The 19336-nt window shown below is 49.2% G+C and overlaps 1 protein-coding gene across 17 annotated transcripts in view; it reads left to right on the top strand.

Annotated features, from left to right (window-relative positions):
• Window positions 1–19095, top strand: part of tcf7 (transcription factor 7) — a 42053-nt gene extending 22958 nt beyond the window's left edge. For 2 of the 17 annotated variants that reach the window (XM_040180254.2, XM_078107024.1), the window contains 10 exons: window positions 2598–2724; window positions 7504–7591; window positions 9111–9200; window positions 9988–10107; window positions 10454–10616; window positions 10811–10918; window positions 11796–11843; window positions 13925–13973; window positions 15260–15332; window positions 17748–19095. In XM_040180254.2, coding sequence (XP_040036188.2) covers window positions 2598–2724; window positions 7504–7591; window positions 9111–9200; window positions 9988–10107; window positions 10454–10616; window positions 10811–10918; window positions 11796–11843; window positions 13925–13973; window positions 15260–15332; window positions 17748–18108 — 1227 coding nt within the window. In that variant the 3' untranslated portion in view covers window positions 18109–19095. Of the gene's footprint in view, window positions 1–2597; window positions 2725–7503; window positions 7592–9110; window positions 9201–9987; window positions 10108–10453; window positions 10617–10810; window positions 10919–11795; window positions 11844–13924; window positions 13974–15259; window positions 15333–17723 lie in introns of all 17 variants that reach the window. The other 15 variants (XM_078107025.1, XM_078107029.1, XM_078107026.1 and 12 more) reach the window with 15 other exon arrangements.
• The last annotated feature ends 241 nt before the right edge of the window (window positions 19096–19336 follow it).

The following is a 19336-nucleotide window of genomic DNA, read 5'->3' on the forward strand; positions in this document are numbered from 1 at the left end:
AAAAAAAGGTGTCGATATTTGATTGTCATTTTTTAAGTAATTGCGTCTTTGAAGTAATTACATCTTTTGATGTGACCAACAAACAGAAGATGTATTATGCAGTGGGGCTGCGTACATGATCAATGATTACTTATTAATGTATTATTAATGTGTAAAGGGATGAATCCCTTCAAACCCATGAGGTGCACCGACGCATGAAAGACACAAACCGTTAAAGGCTCCCATAGAGAAAATGACTCTTTGATTATGATCGTGTTCACGCCACCTTTCTTACCTTGACTTGTTGGGGGGGGGGGGGGGGGTTAGCCTCCGGTCATACTCATATGAGCCCCCGTTATTTCCTCAATAAAAATCAGAAGTAAATCACAGATGAAAACCCTCCATTTACTAATGATTTGTACTACGATTTATGCCTTCGGGGGAGGGGGGGAGGGGGTGTGACTCTCCTCCTGTAAGTAAGTTAAAGGCTGGATGAACTTTTCCCTCCTGTGTGTGTGTGTGTGTGTGTGTGTGTGTGTGTGTGTGTCCCTCGCATGCATGCACATGCCTGTCAGTTGCAGCTACGGTAATTCTGTGTGCGTGTGTGTGTGTGCGTGTGTGTGTGTGTGCGTGTGTGTGTGTGCGGGGGGAAGAGAGGGGATTTCTTATTCCTTTCTTTCTCTTTTTTTATTTTTTTAAATGCAGTGTGGTGGATAATTAGGGGGTTAAATGAGGGCTCTCAGTCAGCCGCCCTGAGTGTGTGTAAAAAAAGGAAGGCGCAGCGAAAAGCCACTTCAAGGCCGGCTAATTACCCCGAGGAAGAGAGCAACCATACGAGGACCAATCGGCGGCTGCAATGTTTCAGCGCCAACCTCAGCACGTGAGGCGCAGTCAGCGCTGCTCATGAAGGCTCCTGCACAGATGTGTGTGTGTCTGTGTGTGTGTGTGTGTGCGTGCATCCATATGTGCACAACCTGTCTGGGTCAACTGTGTGAGTCTGCACCGTAGGCGAGGTGTGATTCACGTGCTCGTACATCCCGTCTCAACGGTGTGTGTTTCATGGCGTGCGTTGAAGCTCATTTACATGCGTGCACAGTTTTTGGGATTTTCCCTGCAGAATGTCACCGCTGTGGCAACAGGTCGCAGCGTTTCCTTTTCCCAGGACGCAGCTCTGTGTCTCTACGTAGGCAGAAGCCCTCGTTATGAGTATCAGTGTGCGATGTAGGCTCGCCGCTTAGCGTTAACTTTAGCTGACTTTGGTGTGTCTTAAAGGAGGAGGACGAGGGCCTGAGGAGTCCGCTCTCCCAACACATCTGTTCCACAAGGTCTTTAATGGAACCACAGTGAGTTTAAACAAGTCGACCTTCTCCCGCTCTCGCCCCGCTTGTGTTGCGTTTGATAGAAGCGTTGCCGTGACAACACGCTGGGGTGATTCATGTGGCCTTTGTTGTCCTCCTGCGAGGTCTCCGGTGTGTCCTTCGGCCCAAACCTCTGCGTATGCTCCCTCGACCTACGAGGCTCCTCCTCCGCCGCCGGCCTGTAACGAACGCACACCATCTTATCTCCACACAGCCCCCCACCCCCCACCCACACGATCACCCTCGCCCCCCCGTGCAGAGGCAGTGCCTTTTTGTTTCCACGGCTCTACACGTTCAGAGCGGTGGAGCGGTTTGATCTTAGCTCTGAGGCTAGCCGCGTAGCGTGCACGTGAGGGTCCGTGTGTGCACGTGTGAGGAGAGACCGACTAAGATGTGGATGGATAGGAAAGAGTGTGTGTGTGTGTGTGTGTGTGTTTAATGTGGAGTGCAGCGTGTGGAAGCTCTGCCTTTAAGTGATAAGGTATTCACTTTGTAACTCAGCAGGAGGCCCCTCTGCAGCGCTGATGTTACACACACACACGCACACACACACACACACACACACACGCGCGCGCTCGTCCATCTCTAATGTACAAAATAAAATAAGTTTTCTCAGAAATATTCATAGACTTTGAAATCATGTTTTTCAAAGACTTAATGCGGCTCAGAGACGCACGCGCTGTGACACGCGGCGTGTCAGCGGCGCGCTGCGAGCATTAGCAACAAGTTATCGAGAGCCATTTGTAAACAGAAAGATGAAAGCAAACAAGCTCCACGGGATCATCAAAGGGTTATCGATGAAGTGCCCCCCCCCCCTGCTGACCTGCTCCCCTCCTCCTCCTGACATCCACCCGTCTCCTCCTGCTTCTCCTCTTCCACTAAAAACCAATGGGAGCAATCAAGCTCTGAGATGCCCGTCTTTCTCTCTCACCGTGTCCATCTTGTGTGTGTGTGTGTGTGTGTGTGTTCAGATGGGTTTCTTTAATCCAAGGAGTTACTGAGGGATCATCCACACCGATACGGATTGTTTCAGTTGTTATGTCGTCATAGCAACAATCATCCCAAACAAATGGTTTCAACCAGCCTGAAGCCCTGCAGCGGCTTCTAGAAATGATTATGAAATAAAGGCTTGTGTTTGTCTTGGTGAACTATTACAACGCTATTGTCAGGTGAATCACGAGGTCAAACACACGTTGATCCGGAGCACGTTGAAGCCTGAGGACGAACATTTCGCTTCAGCCGCTCTTCTCGTCTCCACAGTCCAACAAAGTGTCGGTGGTGCAGCAGTCTCACGGGATTCACCCGCTGACGTCCCTCCTGCCCTACAGCAACGAGCACTTCAGCCCGAGTCCTCCTCACCTGCCCACAGACATGAGCCAGAAGACAGGTGAGCGCACACGCACACGCACACGCTCCAGACAGCCGCTGAGGGCTCCGACCGCTCGGTGCTGCCCAATCCACCGCTTACACGCACACACAAACACAACTACTTTACCGGAAAGACTCACACACACAGAGACAACAAACACACACAAAGGAAAAAACTTAACAAATGTAATATATTCCTACTTTTACACACACACACACACTCAGACACGCACACAGTGTGTGAAGTGGCGGCACCGGCTCCGTCAGCCTGTGGCGGTTCCACGGCTGCTCTGAAGTGGCCTCCTCCTCTGAAGGGACCGCCAGCCGCACACACACACACACACACACACACACACACACACACACACACAAGATGGAAACAATTAGAGTGACAATCGCACAAGCCATCGCTGTAGCACACACACACACACAAGGTTCCAGTTAAAAGTCCCCAAACAAAACACACCCTGACATCTAAACACTGCTGGACCCTTTTCCGAGGGGGCGGGACTTAGGAGGCTACGGGTGTGCCCATTGGTCCGCCCGTCTCCACGGAGATCTGAGCTGCTGAGCGCGTTGCGGTTGAGTTTGCTGTGTGCGTTCGGGGTCCCCAGAGGATGTGAGGGCGGCCTCGACCAGCTGAAGTCTGAGGCCTTCCTTTCACGCTCCCCCGAGGACCAACGCACATGTATTTAAAGAGGAGCTCCGCTGGTTTCTCACATCAAAGTCGGCTCCAGAGGGAGCTGGAACCTGACGCATGTGCTGCTTAGAGACTACAAAGTCAAAAAACAAATGTGCAGTTTGAAATTAGTTAAAAAGATCCAGTTTGAACTATGAAATAGAGTCATGAAACAACATGTTTAATACTTCCCTGATATGGTGAGGAGAAGCTCTCTGGTCCACCACCACCGCCTCGAGTTCCTCAGAACATCAGAGGTCATACAACACAAAGTTCACCATGACAACGAGTTCCTTTTGCTTTTGTTTTAGAGAAAAGTCAGAAAACATGAGGAGAAAGGAAAGGAGGGCAAAGTCTTTTTCTTGGATCTGATTAGATATTGGAGCGTGACCTCAGGCCTTCCACTTGTGGAAAGCCCCTTTATCCAACAACTCCCCATGTGTGGTCCGGACTGTGTGTGTGTGTGTGTGTGTGTGACTCAGTCTTTAATGACAGACTGAGCCACCTGCTTCTAACACACACACACACACACACACTGCCGTGCATAACCTCTCTCACACCATCTCACCTGAATTCCGATGGTGTTTCCAGTCAGTCCAGAGACACACACACACACACACACTCTCTTACCTCACTCGTGTCATTCGTCGGCTCCTCACAGGAAGGGGTTACCTCATCCGTGATGTCATTTCCCGGGCTCACCTGAGCTCAGGGTAGTTTGCGTATTACAGCTGAGGTGCAATGAAAAGGGAAACAGAACTGAAAAAAAAGCATGAAAGAACAAGCAGGAGGATGTTTTCCAATGTTGTTGGATGTTTTCCAATAATTCGGTCTCACTTTAGAAACTTCCTCTGAAGGGCAGATTTTCCGACCAATTATCTTAAATAAATACCTCTTTTTCTTAGTTTAAACTCTGGGAAACAAAAGACTGGTTTTCTTACTATTTCCACAGGTGAAGAAGACTGAGACCATAAACTCATGTTTACAATGTTTACTGAGGGAATAAATCCAGAGAGAAGTAGAGTCATTTCCTCATAGACGTCTATGGGAGCAGAGGAGTCGCCCCCTGCTGGTCACTACAGAGAAGTAGAGTCATTTCCTCATAGACGTCTATGGGAGCAGAGGAGTCGCCCCCTGCTGGTCACTACAGAGAAGTAGAGTCATTTCCTCATAGACGTCTATGGGAGCAGAGGAGTCGCCCCCTGCTGGTCACTACAGAGAAGTAGAGTCATTTCCTCATAGACGTCTATGGGAGCAGAGGAGTCGCCCCCTGCTGGTCACCACAGAGGATGCAGGTTGATCTCATTGGCTCCTCTGATCCACTCGGTTACTTAAGAATGTGAGTGTAAGGTAAAGTTTATTTTGGGGCGACGGTGTTTCGTGGAGTAGAGACGGTGCGCCAAGAACTGCAGGGTTGGCGGTTCGAACCCCGGCTGCTCCATGTCCCTGAGCAAGACACCTAACCCCTACCTGCTCACGGCAGCACACTGCTCCCACTGTATGTGTGGGGGGGGGTAAATGCAGAGAATCACTTCCCCAGGAGGATCAATAAAGGATCTTCTTCTCTTCTCTATTCTGAAGTGATGCGGTTTCATTGTCTTAACAGATTTCAGCGCTACATCTCCTCAGGGTTCACCTCTAAGTACATCTCTTGTGATCATTTTATCTCTTATAATTTCTCTGATCTGCCAGTTTCCTGGTGCGACTCTTCAGGCCTTTAATTAAGCCGCTGTGGCTTCACATGTGAGGGTTGAAAGAGAATCCGAGGAGGGATCGACGTTACCACACCGATGAGGTTTGACCCTCAGAGGAGTTCCTCATTTAACTGAAGATGACTGTGCTATAATAATAAACCTGCACATTTCACCCTTTTTAATAGTGAAAGTAAATGTCTGATGTCCGATTTATCCACCTTAGGAATGTCTTCTCTCACTTTATAAAGTGGTTGAGATACGGAGGAATCAGTGGCAGATTAATTTAATGGTTTCCAAGCATCAGAAGAGACACGTTGACCCAAACTGCAGAACATATTTGAACGTTAGAAACAATTCTAGTGAAAAACTGTCTATAAACCCAAAGAGACAAATTAATGAAATAATCAAGGAAACAAAATCGTAATCAACACTTAAAGACATCCATACTTTATATACACACACTTAAACACGTCACTATTTTACTGTTACAGTTGCTTAAAAAACATCTGAAGTCATTTCTGGTCTTCTGGTTATGAGAGAAGAACAAAAGGAAAAGTAGCCGCTGTTCACGCTCCAGATGACTGAAGCTCTGTACAACAAATGTAACGTGGCTTCATAATGATGAAGACGCCGATCGACAGTCACAACCTGGTGTTTGGGGGGGGGGGCTTCCTGAGGGGCCGTGAGACTTTTAAAGGGGCTTTCCAGAGGAAAGCTGATCCTCCACTTTAAAGGTTCCCAAGAACAAATCAGAAGAAGGAAAGAAGAGTCAAACAATGAATCCAAATCAGCTTATTGGTACTTTGATCCATGGATCAATAAATCACACAACTACATGACCTGGAATATACATACAAATTAAAAAAATGTTATAACTTTATTCTAGTCCCTAGTTGTTCTGATGTCACATTCATCAGTAAAAGGGGCCTTGAATGAGGATTTTAATTAAACCTGCTGCATTAAGACGACGCTTTTATCCAAAGCGACTTACATTACATTTTTAACCCACGGCATTTTACATGTTTTTGCCTGGGGAGCAACTAGGGGTCAGGTGTCTTGCTCAGGGACACTGGGACATGGGCCAGCCGGGACTTGAACCACCAACCTTGCAGGTCCCAGCGCACCCTCTCTACCCCCACCCCACGTCACCCCTGCTTGATCAATAGATCTGATTTAACGTAGGTGTTTTCTCATTATGATAAAAAAAATATGGTCAGATTTCTTAGTAAATAAATTACGTGCGTGCACGATCAATAACATTTAGGAATTTAGGAATGGATTTTTCCGGATGTGTTGTCAGGAACGATGAAGAGGAGAATACATGCGGGAGGAGGGAGTGGAGGTTAATGATGGAGGGAGAGCAGGAGAAGTCCGGCAAAGAGGGACGGCGAGGAGGAGGGAGGAAGGGCGTGGTGGGACACGGGGGGAGGAGGGGGGTGTAGACGGGTCGACTGACTCAGTCACATTCCTGTCGTCCAGATTTATGACGGCTCGGGGTCCCCGGAGCCGAGGCCAAATTACAGTCATCTGCAGCATTCCGCTGCTGCAAACACAGGTTAGCCGCGCTAAGTGCTAGCTGCTGCCTGCTGACAAATGACTTCCTTTGAAGGGCACGAAGACAGAAGAGAGACAGAGACGCACATTTTAATACGCGAGACGAGCTGTCTGCTGGGAAAACGTGTCTCTGCTAAGAGTAGAGACAGAAGTACGAGGCGGCGTGCGCTGCTGATCAGTTACAGGTTGATCCACAGTTTGTATCGGTGGAAACAATGGAAACAAACGATTTAATGCAACTCGTATTGTTAGTTGTGCCAACATGTCTCATATTCATCTCACATTCCCAGTCATTTCCCTGAATGACGGAGTTCTTGAATGTATAGATGTATTTGATGTACAGATGTTGCGATGCTTTGGTTTGCTTCTGGCGCCCCCTGTGGACTGAAGTGGTAGTGTGTCCCAGCACCGGACGCCCCTTAAAACCTCTCCTACTCCTAGTGTGTCTGGTTCTCCCCTGTGCCCCCCCCCGCTCCCTCACACACACACACACACAGACACACACACACACACAGTGTCATGTCACAGTAACACACAGAGACACACTGCGACAGGATGGGAACAGAAGTGAGTGACCTGCGTTAAGACTATATTTGTGTTTTAATACCAGGTTCCCAGACTACTAATAGTGCTAATAGCCCATCAGACCTGGGGCCGGGGGTGTGAGGGGGCAACCTAATGACTGTGTGTGTGTGTGTGTGTGTGTGTGTGTGTGTGTGTGCGTGCTCATTAGACAAAACAACAGGGACACAGCAGCATTTATTTAGTGTGTCTGTACTTATGACGTCTTTAGTGACAAAATGCAAGAGACAAACAATGTTAATGTGTGTGTGTGTGTGTGTGTGTGTGTGTGTGTGTGTGTGTCCTCCAGGCGTTCACAGGCACCAGTCCCAAGACCTCTCAGGGTACTACTCCCTCCCTCCAGGCGGGGTCGGCCAGATCACTCCTTCCATGGGCTGGTGAGTCTCACACACACACACATACACACACACACACACCTGTGCACACGCAGCCCTTTCGTGTACTTGTGAGGACTTTGTTTGTTGTTGAACTAAAACACATTAATGTGTTAGTCGAGTTATCGATCAGTCGATGGGGAGAAAACGTTATTTTTGTAATAAGTCACAAAATGATTTTAGGTTTTCGGGTGTTTTAATTTATACAAGCTGCTAATCTTCACCTCCGTAAACAACCACGTCATCATCATCGTCATCATCGTCGTGTCCTCAGTGTTGCGCGCACACACACACACACACACACACGCACACACACGCAGACTGACCTGGGTCAGGGTTACATTCATCACTGTCTCACCTGGTGTCAGGGGGGCTGACCCAAACCCGCGTTGCCACGGAAACCACCTCCTTTGATCAGCTCGGTCGATTAGTCAAAACTAAAAGGAATGTTTCAACGCAAATTAGTTGTGTGTCACCAACTGGGGTTTTAACTGCAGCATAAAAAGCAGCTGGACGTTGTTTAAAGCGCGATGAGAGATCGCCATGGTGACACGCAGGGGAAGCAGTGGATTCAAAGTGTTGTCTTTCTGTTGTTTTCACTATTAGCCTCGTCTCCCCCCCCCCCCCCCCCTCGAGAGGAAGCGGCTGTGTTGTGACCACGAGTCTCACAAACATGTTGCATTATTAAACACGGTGGGAAGCTGAAGATGTCGTGAAGCCTCCTCAGCGTTCAGCCCCCCAAGAGAGTCCGATTCACTTATTCCTTACTTCATGCCTCCTGACAGCGCGTCTCTGCGTCGGAGCATTGACCTGTAGATGATACAAGGGGATTAAGACATGGAACATCAGCATGGAGCCTTAGCTCAGCACAGATCTCCTGCCCCCCCCCCCCCCCCAGATGGAGGCCTCTGCTGGGCTTTAAGCGTACGTGAGGCGCTGCCTCCTCCTGGAGCTGAAGGACGGCGGGGGGGGGGCGACGATTGCAACGGTGATTTAACTGAGATGTGGATTGCCGTGTGTGAGTGTGCATGCGTTGAGTCGGGGGGAGTGTGTGTGGTGGGGGGGACGGGGGTCTCAGGAGGTAGAAGTGTAGTTTTCTACATATCAAAGGCTGCTGCTTACATGCCATCCCCACCCTCGACCTCCCGCGGTGTGTGTGTGTGTGTGTGTGTGAGCCGAGTATTGACATGCAGCTGTCAACAGTGATCGGGATGCCTCGGGGGGCGTGGGGGGGTCCCTGTGCATCACAAGAGCTCTCAGCATAGATTCTTCTAGAGATGCAAATAGGAGCCAAACCACAACATTTCACTACACGAAGAGAAAGAAACCGTCGCTCAGATATTAAAACACACATTCAATAACACTTAAGATCTCATTCAAGTCGATTGCAACTGATGAGAGATATGAATCAGCAAAAATAGGAAGGAGTTGTTATTCCAGCTCCTTCTTCTGGGGGGGGTCACCAGACTTTAGACCTGTGAAGCTGAAAGTCACCAACCCTCCCCCTCCCCCTGCTGTGCAGGCAGAGCCAGCCTGTCTATCCGGGCCTGTCGCCCTGCGGATTCAGGCAGCCCTACTCGTCTAACCTCACCGGCGCCGCCTCCTACTCCAGGTATCGTAGCCCCGCCCCTCCGCCTGCCGGTCGGGGGACGAGCCTCCCCCCTCCCCACCGAAGGCCCGAGAGCGGGCGAAGCAGCAACAGAGTCGCGATGTGTTTTTGGCTTCTTTCCGTTTGCCGTGTGCAGCTTCTGTCAGCTTCCATCAGGCCGTTCAGCACCACAACACGCCGCTGCTGCACACACACACACACACACGAGAGTCGCATCAGGACCGCTTTGTCCTCGCTCTGGCAATCTGTGTGTGAGACCCTGTGGATTCTTTTGTTCTTCGAGGACGTTTTCAGGAGCGGTGAGGAGGGCCGGCGAGCCGCAGAGAGCCTCAGGGTCTTCCTCCCCGTCTGTGTGCGTTTCGCTCGTTAGTCGGCGCTTGCAATCAGAACCCCAGCGCTTTGCCAGCCGGCCTCTCCTGCACACCAGGCCAAAGGTCACCGCCGCACAATCTAGAAGTCCGATAGTTGAATCACAGGATGTGCGTCTTCGATATCTCACCTTTGACCTTTACGCCATGCAGGTTACAAACAAACAAACATAATATTTCAAGCTGCCAGGAACAAATTTATATATTATATATAATATAAATATACTGACCCGTCAGCTCCGTGGTGCTGCGACCCCCCCTGGTGGTGACACCTCGCGGCTCTCCACAAAGTGTTGCTCTCGCTTTAAAGCTCAGCGTCCGCTCCCCCCCCCCCTCCGACCCCCGACCTCAAAGAACTTCCTCTGAATCTCTGTTTGTTTGTCTCTCGTCCCCCCCACCCGTTCTTCTTGCACCTCCATCAGGTTCCCTCACTCTCTGATGCTCGGCCCGTCGGCCATGCATCCTACAGGGATCCCCCACCCGGCCATAGTGCCCCCCACAGGCAAACAGGAGCATGACCAGTACGACAGGGGCATGTACATGTAAGTATCTGGAGTTAGAAGAGAAGATCAATAACACTCATTGGATGCCACAAGTCAAGAGATGGTTAGCTTAGCTTAGCTTAGCACAAAGACTGGAAAAGGGGGGAAACTACTAGCCTGGGTCTGTCAAAGCTAACTGTCTTGTCTCCTGCCTGCAGCTTCCTATTTACCCATAAACTACATCCATGACGGTGCTCTCAATCTCTAAACTACGTCAATCTGTCTTTCCTAAACTCTCAAACTGTAGCTGTTAATGTGTGTTAAGTATCATGTGAGATATTCAACTTCAGCAACATCACAAAGAGAGAAAAACTGCCTCTGATTATTTACTATACCCCCCCATCAGGAAGCCGCATGTGGAGTCCAAGCGGGAGAAGGAGCCCAAGAAGCCGGTGATCAAGAAACCCCTGAACGCCTTCATGCTCTACATGAAGGAGATGAGGGCAAAGGTCATCGCCGAGTGCACATTAAAGGAGAGCGCCGCCATCAACCAGATTCTGGGACGAAGGGTGAGGGATGCACACACATACACACACACACACACTAATCCTGTTTATTTTACATGCACTTATTTAAATAATCACTAAATGATTTCTTTATTCATTATATCTGTTGTTGTTGTCAAATAGGATAAGTGTAAACTATGTGCTCATACTGACGTGTGTGTCTGTGTGCGTTTGTGTGTGTCTGTGTGTGTCTGCAGTGGCACGCTCTGACCCGAGAGGAGCAGGCCAAGTACTACGAGCTGGCCCGCAAAGAGAGACAGCTCCACATGCAGCTCTACCCCACCTGGTCCGCCCGGGACAACTACGTAAGGGCTCCTCTTCCTGCGCCTCCTCATTCCTCCTCCTCCTCCTCCTCCTCCTCCTCCTCCTCCTCCAACATATTTCCTAAATTGGTTTGGAAAAGCCGACCAGTGGGGTGTAGAGTTTTAGGACGAGGAGGCATGACTCCTGCTCCTTTTTCCGTAGTGGGAAACGTCTCCGGGGTGGAGAAGTCATGTTGTTGCTATGGATACAACCATGATGACACTTTTTATTATTACTCATTAAAAACACGTGCTATTTTTTATTTATCTTCTGATTATACCAGAAAGTCATTTTGAAAAACTGTTTTGCGCCATATGGTGTTTTCTCCTGGATTCTACATTCCTTATTTGTTAATATTACACTTACACACTCCTTCAAAATAAGAGTAAGAAGGTGAGGTGTTTATGGTTTGATGAGTACATCCATCATGCAGGATTCAGAGACACACCTGAACTATTGCTGAGTTTGACGTTAAAGACTTCCCGGATGCAGAGAATTCTTTTTAGGAATATTTAAGGAATAGAAAACATTTGAGCCACTTGACTTCTTTATCTGGTTTGATTTCCTGTAATTAAAACAAAAAGAAAAATAAATGAATAAAAACAGATCAGGATCAATGCAATGAACCGGAACGTTTTGAACTGGGTTTGATCATATTTAATATAGACTGCCTTTACTGGCTCTACAACCTGCATGATTATTGGCTCCCAGGCCTGTCAGTCAAAAGTCATACACCATAACAACGTAGCATGAAATGATTTACCAGAGGAGGTCGAACCTGTGTGGTGCATGTGTTGTGTAGTGTAATGTGTTGGGGATGTGCTGTATCTGGGCTGCTGTGTGCCTCTGATCTGTCAGTTTGCTGTTGAACTCTTGCAGGAGGCGGGCCTTAGCGGGGTCGCAGGGGAAAAGAGTAAAGCTGATTGGGTAGGGACACGTCTTACGGTGGATTTATGCCTCTGTGGTGGGAAATATGTGAAGAGCTGCATGAAAGGGGTTGTGGGTATTCCTGTGCAAAGTTTGCATGCTCCTTCTTTAAAAAAAAAAACTGAACAAACACCCGACAGCACGTAAGCTGCGTAAGCAGATGTGATCGGAGGACCCTTCACCAAGTCTTGCACGTTGCCATGGTTATGACTACTAGTCAGCTAAAGCGAGTCGCACAGAGGTATAAATCAACCCGTTTTGCTCCACTAACAGAGCGCGTGGCCGCATGGCTGGCCTCGCCGCCTTAGTTCATTCTTCTCTGGGCATCCCTTCCTTAAAATAAGCACCTTCATGCTTGTTCCAAGTAGAGCTCAGCACGCGTCACGCTCACACAGAAACCACTGAGCAGCGACCTTTTACCTGTAGGCTCACCTACATCCTGTAAAGAAAGCAACGAGGTCAGTGTGTCACAATCAGGTGGAGTAAAGGTCCTCGGGTCTCCTCTGCTCTACTGGCACGCGGGTCACGGCGCCACTTGGCTTGGGCTGCGGTTCAGAACGGCGGCGGCACGTCGCCCTCACGCGCACAGACTCACCTCAGTTCTCATTCGGCCCAGCCGACGAATTTTTCAAAATAAAAGCCCTTGCCCTGGGCACCATGTCGTGAACACAATGTGAGCGTCCTCTGCACCGGGACCCTGCTGTTCAACTCGCACCAAATAGAATGTTGGTTGTTATGGCAACGACGCGGATAGCTGGGGACGTAGTGTGTTGACGTGTGGCTAGTTAGCTAGTCAGCTAGGTAGCTAGGTTAGCTTCTCCTCAGGAGGGGTGCGGACTGAGATGGAGGAGCCACCACGCCGAGCGCTTCCGGTAACCACCAGCTCGATTAGGGTCCAACAATGGGCCTTCTTACACCTTGGTAGAGTGTGGTCATCTCTGCAGATCTGCACCGCGCGTTCGTACGGAGGTCAGCGCGCCGCTGCAGAAAATGGCCGCCGCTCTGCCCGCTGCATAGATTTGAGCGGGAATGCCCGTTCAAGACCGGCAGGTCGTTTAGTCACCAAGGCGGCGCCTTCTTTGAAGATTTGTTGCATTTCCTGAAACACCCCTCCCTCCACATCGCCCCCGTGCCCCCCCCCCCCCCCCCCCTCCCCCTGAGGTTTTAAAAAAAGCGCAGGAAGTGATGTTCCACACGTGGAGGGTTTCCTCCTGAGCGAAGCTCGCCGTGGCGCGAGCGCACACAGACGCACGCCCACAGGCTTCAGAGCGCTGCGCTCGCTGGAGGAGCTGCAGCGACCGCATAGCCAACGCTAACAGCCCGGGGGGGGGGTTAGATCTCTGAACCCACATCCTCCATCTCACCGAAATACGAGCCGTCCCAGGATCTGCTGCAGCGGCCTGATGTTTACCTCAACCGTCACTCGAGGACGACTTGGATCTGAGTTCATCTGAAAATCTCCCGTTTTTTGCATGAATTGAATTCAGGATGAAACATATTTTTCTTGTTTGGATTTCTTCTTTCTTGCTTTCTCTCCTTGCTTTTGTAGATTAAATACGGTTGCCTGACCTGGTTGCTGCTTTTAACTTTGCACTCTATTTTAAATGGATTTACATGTCACACAAGGGATACTTTATGTGGTGCCGATTTCTGCTGATGAAAAGAATCGATTAGTGGGACTTTGTATCTCCTCACAAAGACTCTCACAGAGGGTCCAACGTCCTCTGAAGCTCGCTGGTGAAGCACAGATGAATCCAGACATTCTTGTCCCTCTTGTTTATGCCCTCGTTATCAAGACTTAATTCTCTCGTATTTTGGTAAAAGAAATGTGTCCAAATCCTGCTCATCCTCCAGATGGACGGATCATCTACGAGAAGGTCTCACCAGCATGGATTCAAAACAAAATTAAAATATATATATATTTCATTTCAACTGTGGAAAAATGAGAGCAAAAATGTAAAATAATGCGAGTACCAACCAGGAGAACTGGATTCATCAGCTTCACTCCACTCTGCTGAAGGAGAATTTGAAGCCATGTCTCATTTAATTGGCGGGATTTTGTTTTGTCTTTGCTCCCGCAGGGAAAAAAGAAGAGGAGGAAAAGGGAGAAGCTGCAGGACTCCAGCACAGGTAAACCTCAACATGTCACACTTCTCCCGTCCTCCATGATTGACAGCGATCAATGCAGCTGGAAGTCTTCATAATTCACGTGTCCAGTCCTCCTGTTACCTTCAAATTTACTTCTACCCCAACGTCATTGGGGTCGATTTGACCCCAGCAACACCCAGAAAATGATCATAATAAAAACGTTCCCCGGGTTTACGTATTAGGTACGTTGTGCTAGTTTGTTGACTACCTAAATAAAAAAATTTAAAAAAACGTAAACATACGGGAATACCTGTGAAGTGACTTTGGAGAAATATGCAGATCAGAATGAAATTGATGATGATTGACGTACCGTTCAAAAGCAATCATTTCTATAATATCATCGAGGCTTCTGACTTTTACATTCTTGCCAAAATGAGCAACCCAACGTAGCGTGCAGGTCGGTCGCGTCCAACTGTCCCCACACACGCCTGCCCTCGGACATGCACGTTCTCCTCCACGTCACTTTCATGGTCAAAGAGCTGTGACTATGTTGAAAAAATCATCCTCAGATGTCATTTTCAGTTGAGAGAGAGCAGAACAAGAAGATAAATGCTTCGGGAGGCTGCTGTGCAAGCGTTCAGTCACAGGCAGCAGTCTGACCTTCGACCCCAAAGAACACCGACGTGTACAACATGTGTACAGGACTTTGAAAACACATCATGATTTTAATTTTATGTTTACCCGGTTGTCCCTGTTAAATTAGGAAAAGTCATCAAATTTGAAGCAAAAAAGTGATGTTAATTATCTATTTAGAGACGTTAAACTTTGAATGGTGTCAAATTGACCCCAAAAGTAATAGGAGGGCTAGATTATAACCCTGCTACTCCCTGCAGGTCTCTCAATCTGTTAAGTAATCCGATACTTAATTAACCAGTTAGAACCCATGAATCCTTCACTGTACCGCTAACATGCTAACACGTTAGCATGTTAGCGTCCGAGCCTGGAACGTAGCAGCTGATGAGCGATTCCATCCCAACGCCTGATCGAACTAAACCCGCGCTGTGGAGTCCTGTACTAACCGAGTGGCGCTGCTGCCCTCTCTGTGGGGGGTAACTATGTGTCGCTGTGCTGCAACCGGCTACTAACAGTTTGACTTGATGGCTTTCTCTGAACGAGCTGCTCTTGTGTCTCTTTATTTCTCTCCTCTCCGTGTGTCTTCATCTCTTCTCCCTCCCATAACCCTCTTCCTCCTCCTCCTTACCTCCTCCTCCTCCTCCTTACCTCCTCCTGCTCCCTCTCGCCATGTGCATGCTGTGCATCGCGCTCAGACCCGGGCTCTCCTAAGAAATGTCGGGCTCGCTTCGGCCTCAACCAACAAACGGACTGGTGCGGTCCCTGCAGGTGTGTACCAAGCAACCACCACCGCCTCCACCCTCACACCCCCACCCTCTCCAGAGCACAGCACTGCTACCGTCCAACCAACGGACCTTCTACCCCCGAACTCCCCATCTAACATTCGCCATCACAACTTTGTTTTTTAAGCGGAGTTGTTGTGTGAGTTTATGCTGCTAAACTATTTAGTGTAGCAGATAGATCAGAAATACGGAAAATATGGAAAATGCCGGTTTCTCTGGCTATTCTGACCCACAATGCTTTGTGCAGCACGAGGGGCAAAGTTCATAGTACTCTGTCCGAGTGCAACAGTGCGTCCTTTGGAAGAGCAGCGGCAAGATGAACTAAAAGTCGCCCACCGGCGATGAACTCAACCGAGGAGCTCCGCCTGCGCCTCTGCATGCTGTTTGTCACTAACCGGCTGCTCCACGCCATGCTGGAGGAAAACACCGAGGTCTGGCTGTTAAAGGTCGGAGGTCGCTCAGGCTCTCCGTGATGCGTCACACACTCTGGCAGTTCTCCGCTTCGACAGCTAATGACTAACTAACTAATTCATGGCTTTGTCTTCAAACGAGGCCAGAGTTTGTCTAAAATAAAAATGAAGTTTATATGTACGGGAAGTACATAACCAGTCGCTCCTCTCATTGGTCGAGGAAGTTCCCCCCCGTTGGAGCCGAGCAGAGAGCAGAGGCCTCCTCGGTGGAAGCACATGTGTGGGTTCATTCTGACTCAGTAGCCTCTAAAGCACAGAGCCCCCCCCCCCCCCCCCCCGTCCCCCCCCAAGTAAAAACAGGGGTTTGGAATTATTAAGAGATGTTCATCCACAGGGTTGTCGACCTCATCGACCTCTCCTCCCCCCACAGCGATAAACACTCAACACCAATCAGAAGCTCCGCCCCTTGTAGCTGCAGAACCGTAGCGACCGCGCCGCCACGTCATGGAAATCCAAGTGTGTGTGTGTGTGTGTGTTGGGTTCGAGAGAACAGAGTGGGGTGAAAGTGGTTAGCAGATCTGTATCACCACACACACACAGACACAGACACACAACAACACACACAGGCAGACGCGCCTTGCTTTGTAACGGCGTTCTCATGCCCGTCTGCTTTCAACTTTCTCCATTCATGCAATGTGGTAACAGGCGCCGTTTGATGGTGAACTCTGACATTTAGAGATCACTTTCTATTGCCCCCCCCCCCACACCTTCTCTCTCTAAATATGGCTCAGCACCTTTCCTTTGCGGTTAGAACCAGTAACTCAGATCATATTCTGGTGATGATCATGGGATCCTGTTTGCTGGTTTGCTGGTTTGGGATTTAACAGCCCACAAGTAGTATTCCCTCTTCTCAAATGATACATGACTTTTACCTTAAGTCGGAGAGTGGAAACAGGGGGGCAGTCCAAAGTAAAAAAATATGCAATAAAAGTCATTTAAAAAAAAAGGGAATCAACAGCTGTTGCCTGGCAACCTCCAGGTCAACCCCAAACTCCAGGAAGGGCCATTGTTGGTTGCCAAGAACTGTTGATGACCTGGTCATGATCTGAAGGGTCAAAGTCAAAGCTGCATTAGTTAAAGCTCCATTCCCTCTAATGTCCAGCAGGGGGCCAATGAGATCAACCTGCATTCCCTCTAATGTCCAGCAGGGGGCCAATGAGATCAACCTGCATTCCCTCTAATGTCCAGCAGGGGGCCAATGAGATCAACCTGCATTCCCTCTAATGTCCAGCAGGGGGCCAATGAGATCAACCTGCATTCCCTCTAATGTCCAGCAGGGGGCCAATGAGATCAACCTGCATTCCCTCTAATGTCCAGCAGGGGGCCAATGAGATCAACCTGCATTCCCTCTAGTGACCAGCAGGGGGCGAATCCTCTGCTCCCATAGACGTCTATGAGAAAATGACTCTACTTCTCTCTGGATTTATTCCCTCAGTAAACGTTGTAAACACGAGTCTCAGTCTCTAGTTCCAAGTCTTCTTCAGTAAGCATGATGTTCATTTAGTGAATGATGGTCCAACAGACCATAAAGCAGGGGAGGCTTTAGGGCGGGGCTTAATGTAATTGACAGGTCACTCTTCCACATTCATTTGGCTGGTTGCAAAAAGCCAAGATGGGAAAGTCGGGGCTTCGGAGCAGTGGGGGGGTCAACAGGTGGACTGTAAGTGAGCCAGAGAGGCTCATTTCCATCTGCTGTCCCCGGATAGAAGTTTTAGTTCCATAGAAACTTCTTCATATAAAGAAATTCAGTAACTTTTGTGTCCATATGTGAAAAATGTGCTTGTGCCGCCGTTCATAGACCTAACTAACCTGTCTGTTGTCATGGTGACCTGACGCTGACGGCACTGTGTGAATGACGCATCTCCATGAACGCCCGCTGACGTTTACCATCCACACTCTATTCACAGATAACTCTCTCTGACTGTCCCTAGGAGGAAAAAGAAGTGCATTCGCTACCTTCAAGGAGGAGGCTGTCCCAGCCCAACTTCTTCAGATTTAAGTGCTATAGACTCTCCGCCCTCCCCGACCCGCCACCGCCTCTACCAGCACCTGCCGCCCGTCTCCCCGGGCTGCTCCCCCCCCTCCCCGTCCACGCACCTCCCCTCGTCCCCCCCGCTGACACGCGTGCGCTCGTCGCACACGCGCCCGCCGCCCCCCCATCAGCCTGCCACCAAACGCACGCACACGCGTCCGGGAGCGAGCGGCGGGCTGACGCACGGCTCCACCTCGACGGCGCTGTCGGCCGCCGACGCCTCGGGACTTTCTCTCACAGTGCTAATGGAGGCTCCGTGATGTGACCTTTGACCTCAGCCTCCACAAAGAACGTCTTCTCTCACTCTCGGTTTTCATCACGCCCCCCCCCCCCCTCCCCGCGCAGAAGATCCTCCACCGTCCTCAAACCCTCCTTGAGATCAGGCCTTCGTATCTAAATATAGATCTCTGAATACCCGTAAGCCCACCAGGCTGTACATGTGTGACCTCCTGGTCATGACCTTAAATGTTGTAGCAGGTGGAGGGGGGGGACAGACGCCCCCCCCCCGCTCCTCATCGATGATTGAAGGGTCCCAGATGACGTCTTTCTGAAATACCAACCTGTGGTCCTTTGGCGCCGTCTGCTGCCGCTTAACTGCAACGACGCCGTGACTTTTTGCTTCTGGAGAATCTGTTTTTATTTGTAATCTTTGACCTTCATGACAATCACAAACCTAAACTGACAGCACACGCTCGTGACTTCTACACTGCAGATGTTTGGGGTCACCCAGAGACCACCAAGCAGCAGCTTTGATTAAAGGACACTTTTATTAGCAGTTAGATTTTTATTCCTTTTCCCTTTTTTACGCAGTAACCATTCCCACTCACTTCTTTTGGCACTTCCAGACGCTCACTAGATCACCTGTTACATTTGACTTGTTTCTGTGAGGCCTTTTGAAGGTCAGGTGTTCAGGTGGGGGAGGGGGGCCCTTATGTGTTCTTTTTTTTTTCTCTGTAAACTAATCTGAGACCAAATGGGTACTATTATATTGCATCGTGTTGTAAAGTTTTATAAATGTTTGAATTCCATATTAGAATTAAACTTTCGTTTTTATGTATTAAAAAAAAAGGAAAAAAAGGGGCTTTTATAGTTGCTACTGTTTCCTAAAGCGGCCCTTAGTGTTCAGTCCGTGCATGTTCCACCTCTGCAGCTCGCCGGGCCTCCGAGCAGAACCTCGTGGGGATGTGTCGCGCCTCTCATGTATTACCGGTGTTTGTTCGATGTATTAAAGTGTTTTTATTATCTTTTCCACCTCTGCTGTGTGACATTATTTAGATCGACGCTAAGCTGAACATAAAAATAAAGCTACACACGACTGGCTTTTATACGTTTATTTAATCCTTCAACAAAGTGTTGGGTCATCCCAAAAATTCAGCTTCATCTGACAAACTTTCCAATTCAAGAACAACGTGAATCAGAAATGATGAACCGGAGCGCGCAGAGTCCAGAGGAAACACATCTTTCCTTCAACCCCCCCAGATGCATTCA

Source organism: Gasterosteus aculeatus, chromosome 7 (genome assembly GCF_964276395.1).
Source record: "Gasterosteus aculeatus chromosome 7, fGasAcu3.hap1.1, whole genome shotgun sequence".
Classification (NCBI taxonomy): domain Eukaryota; kingdom Metazoa; phylum Chordata; class Actinopteri; order Perciformes; family Gasterosteidae; genus Gasterosteus; species Gasterosteus aculeatus.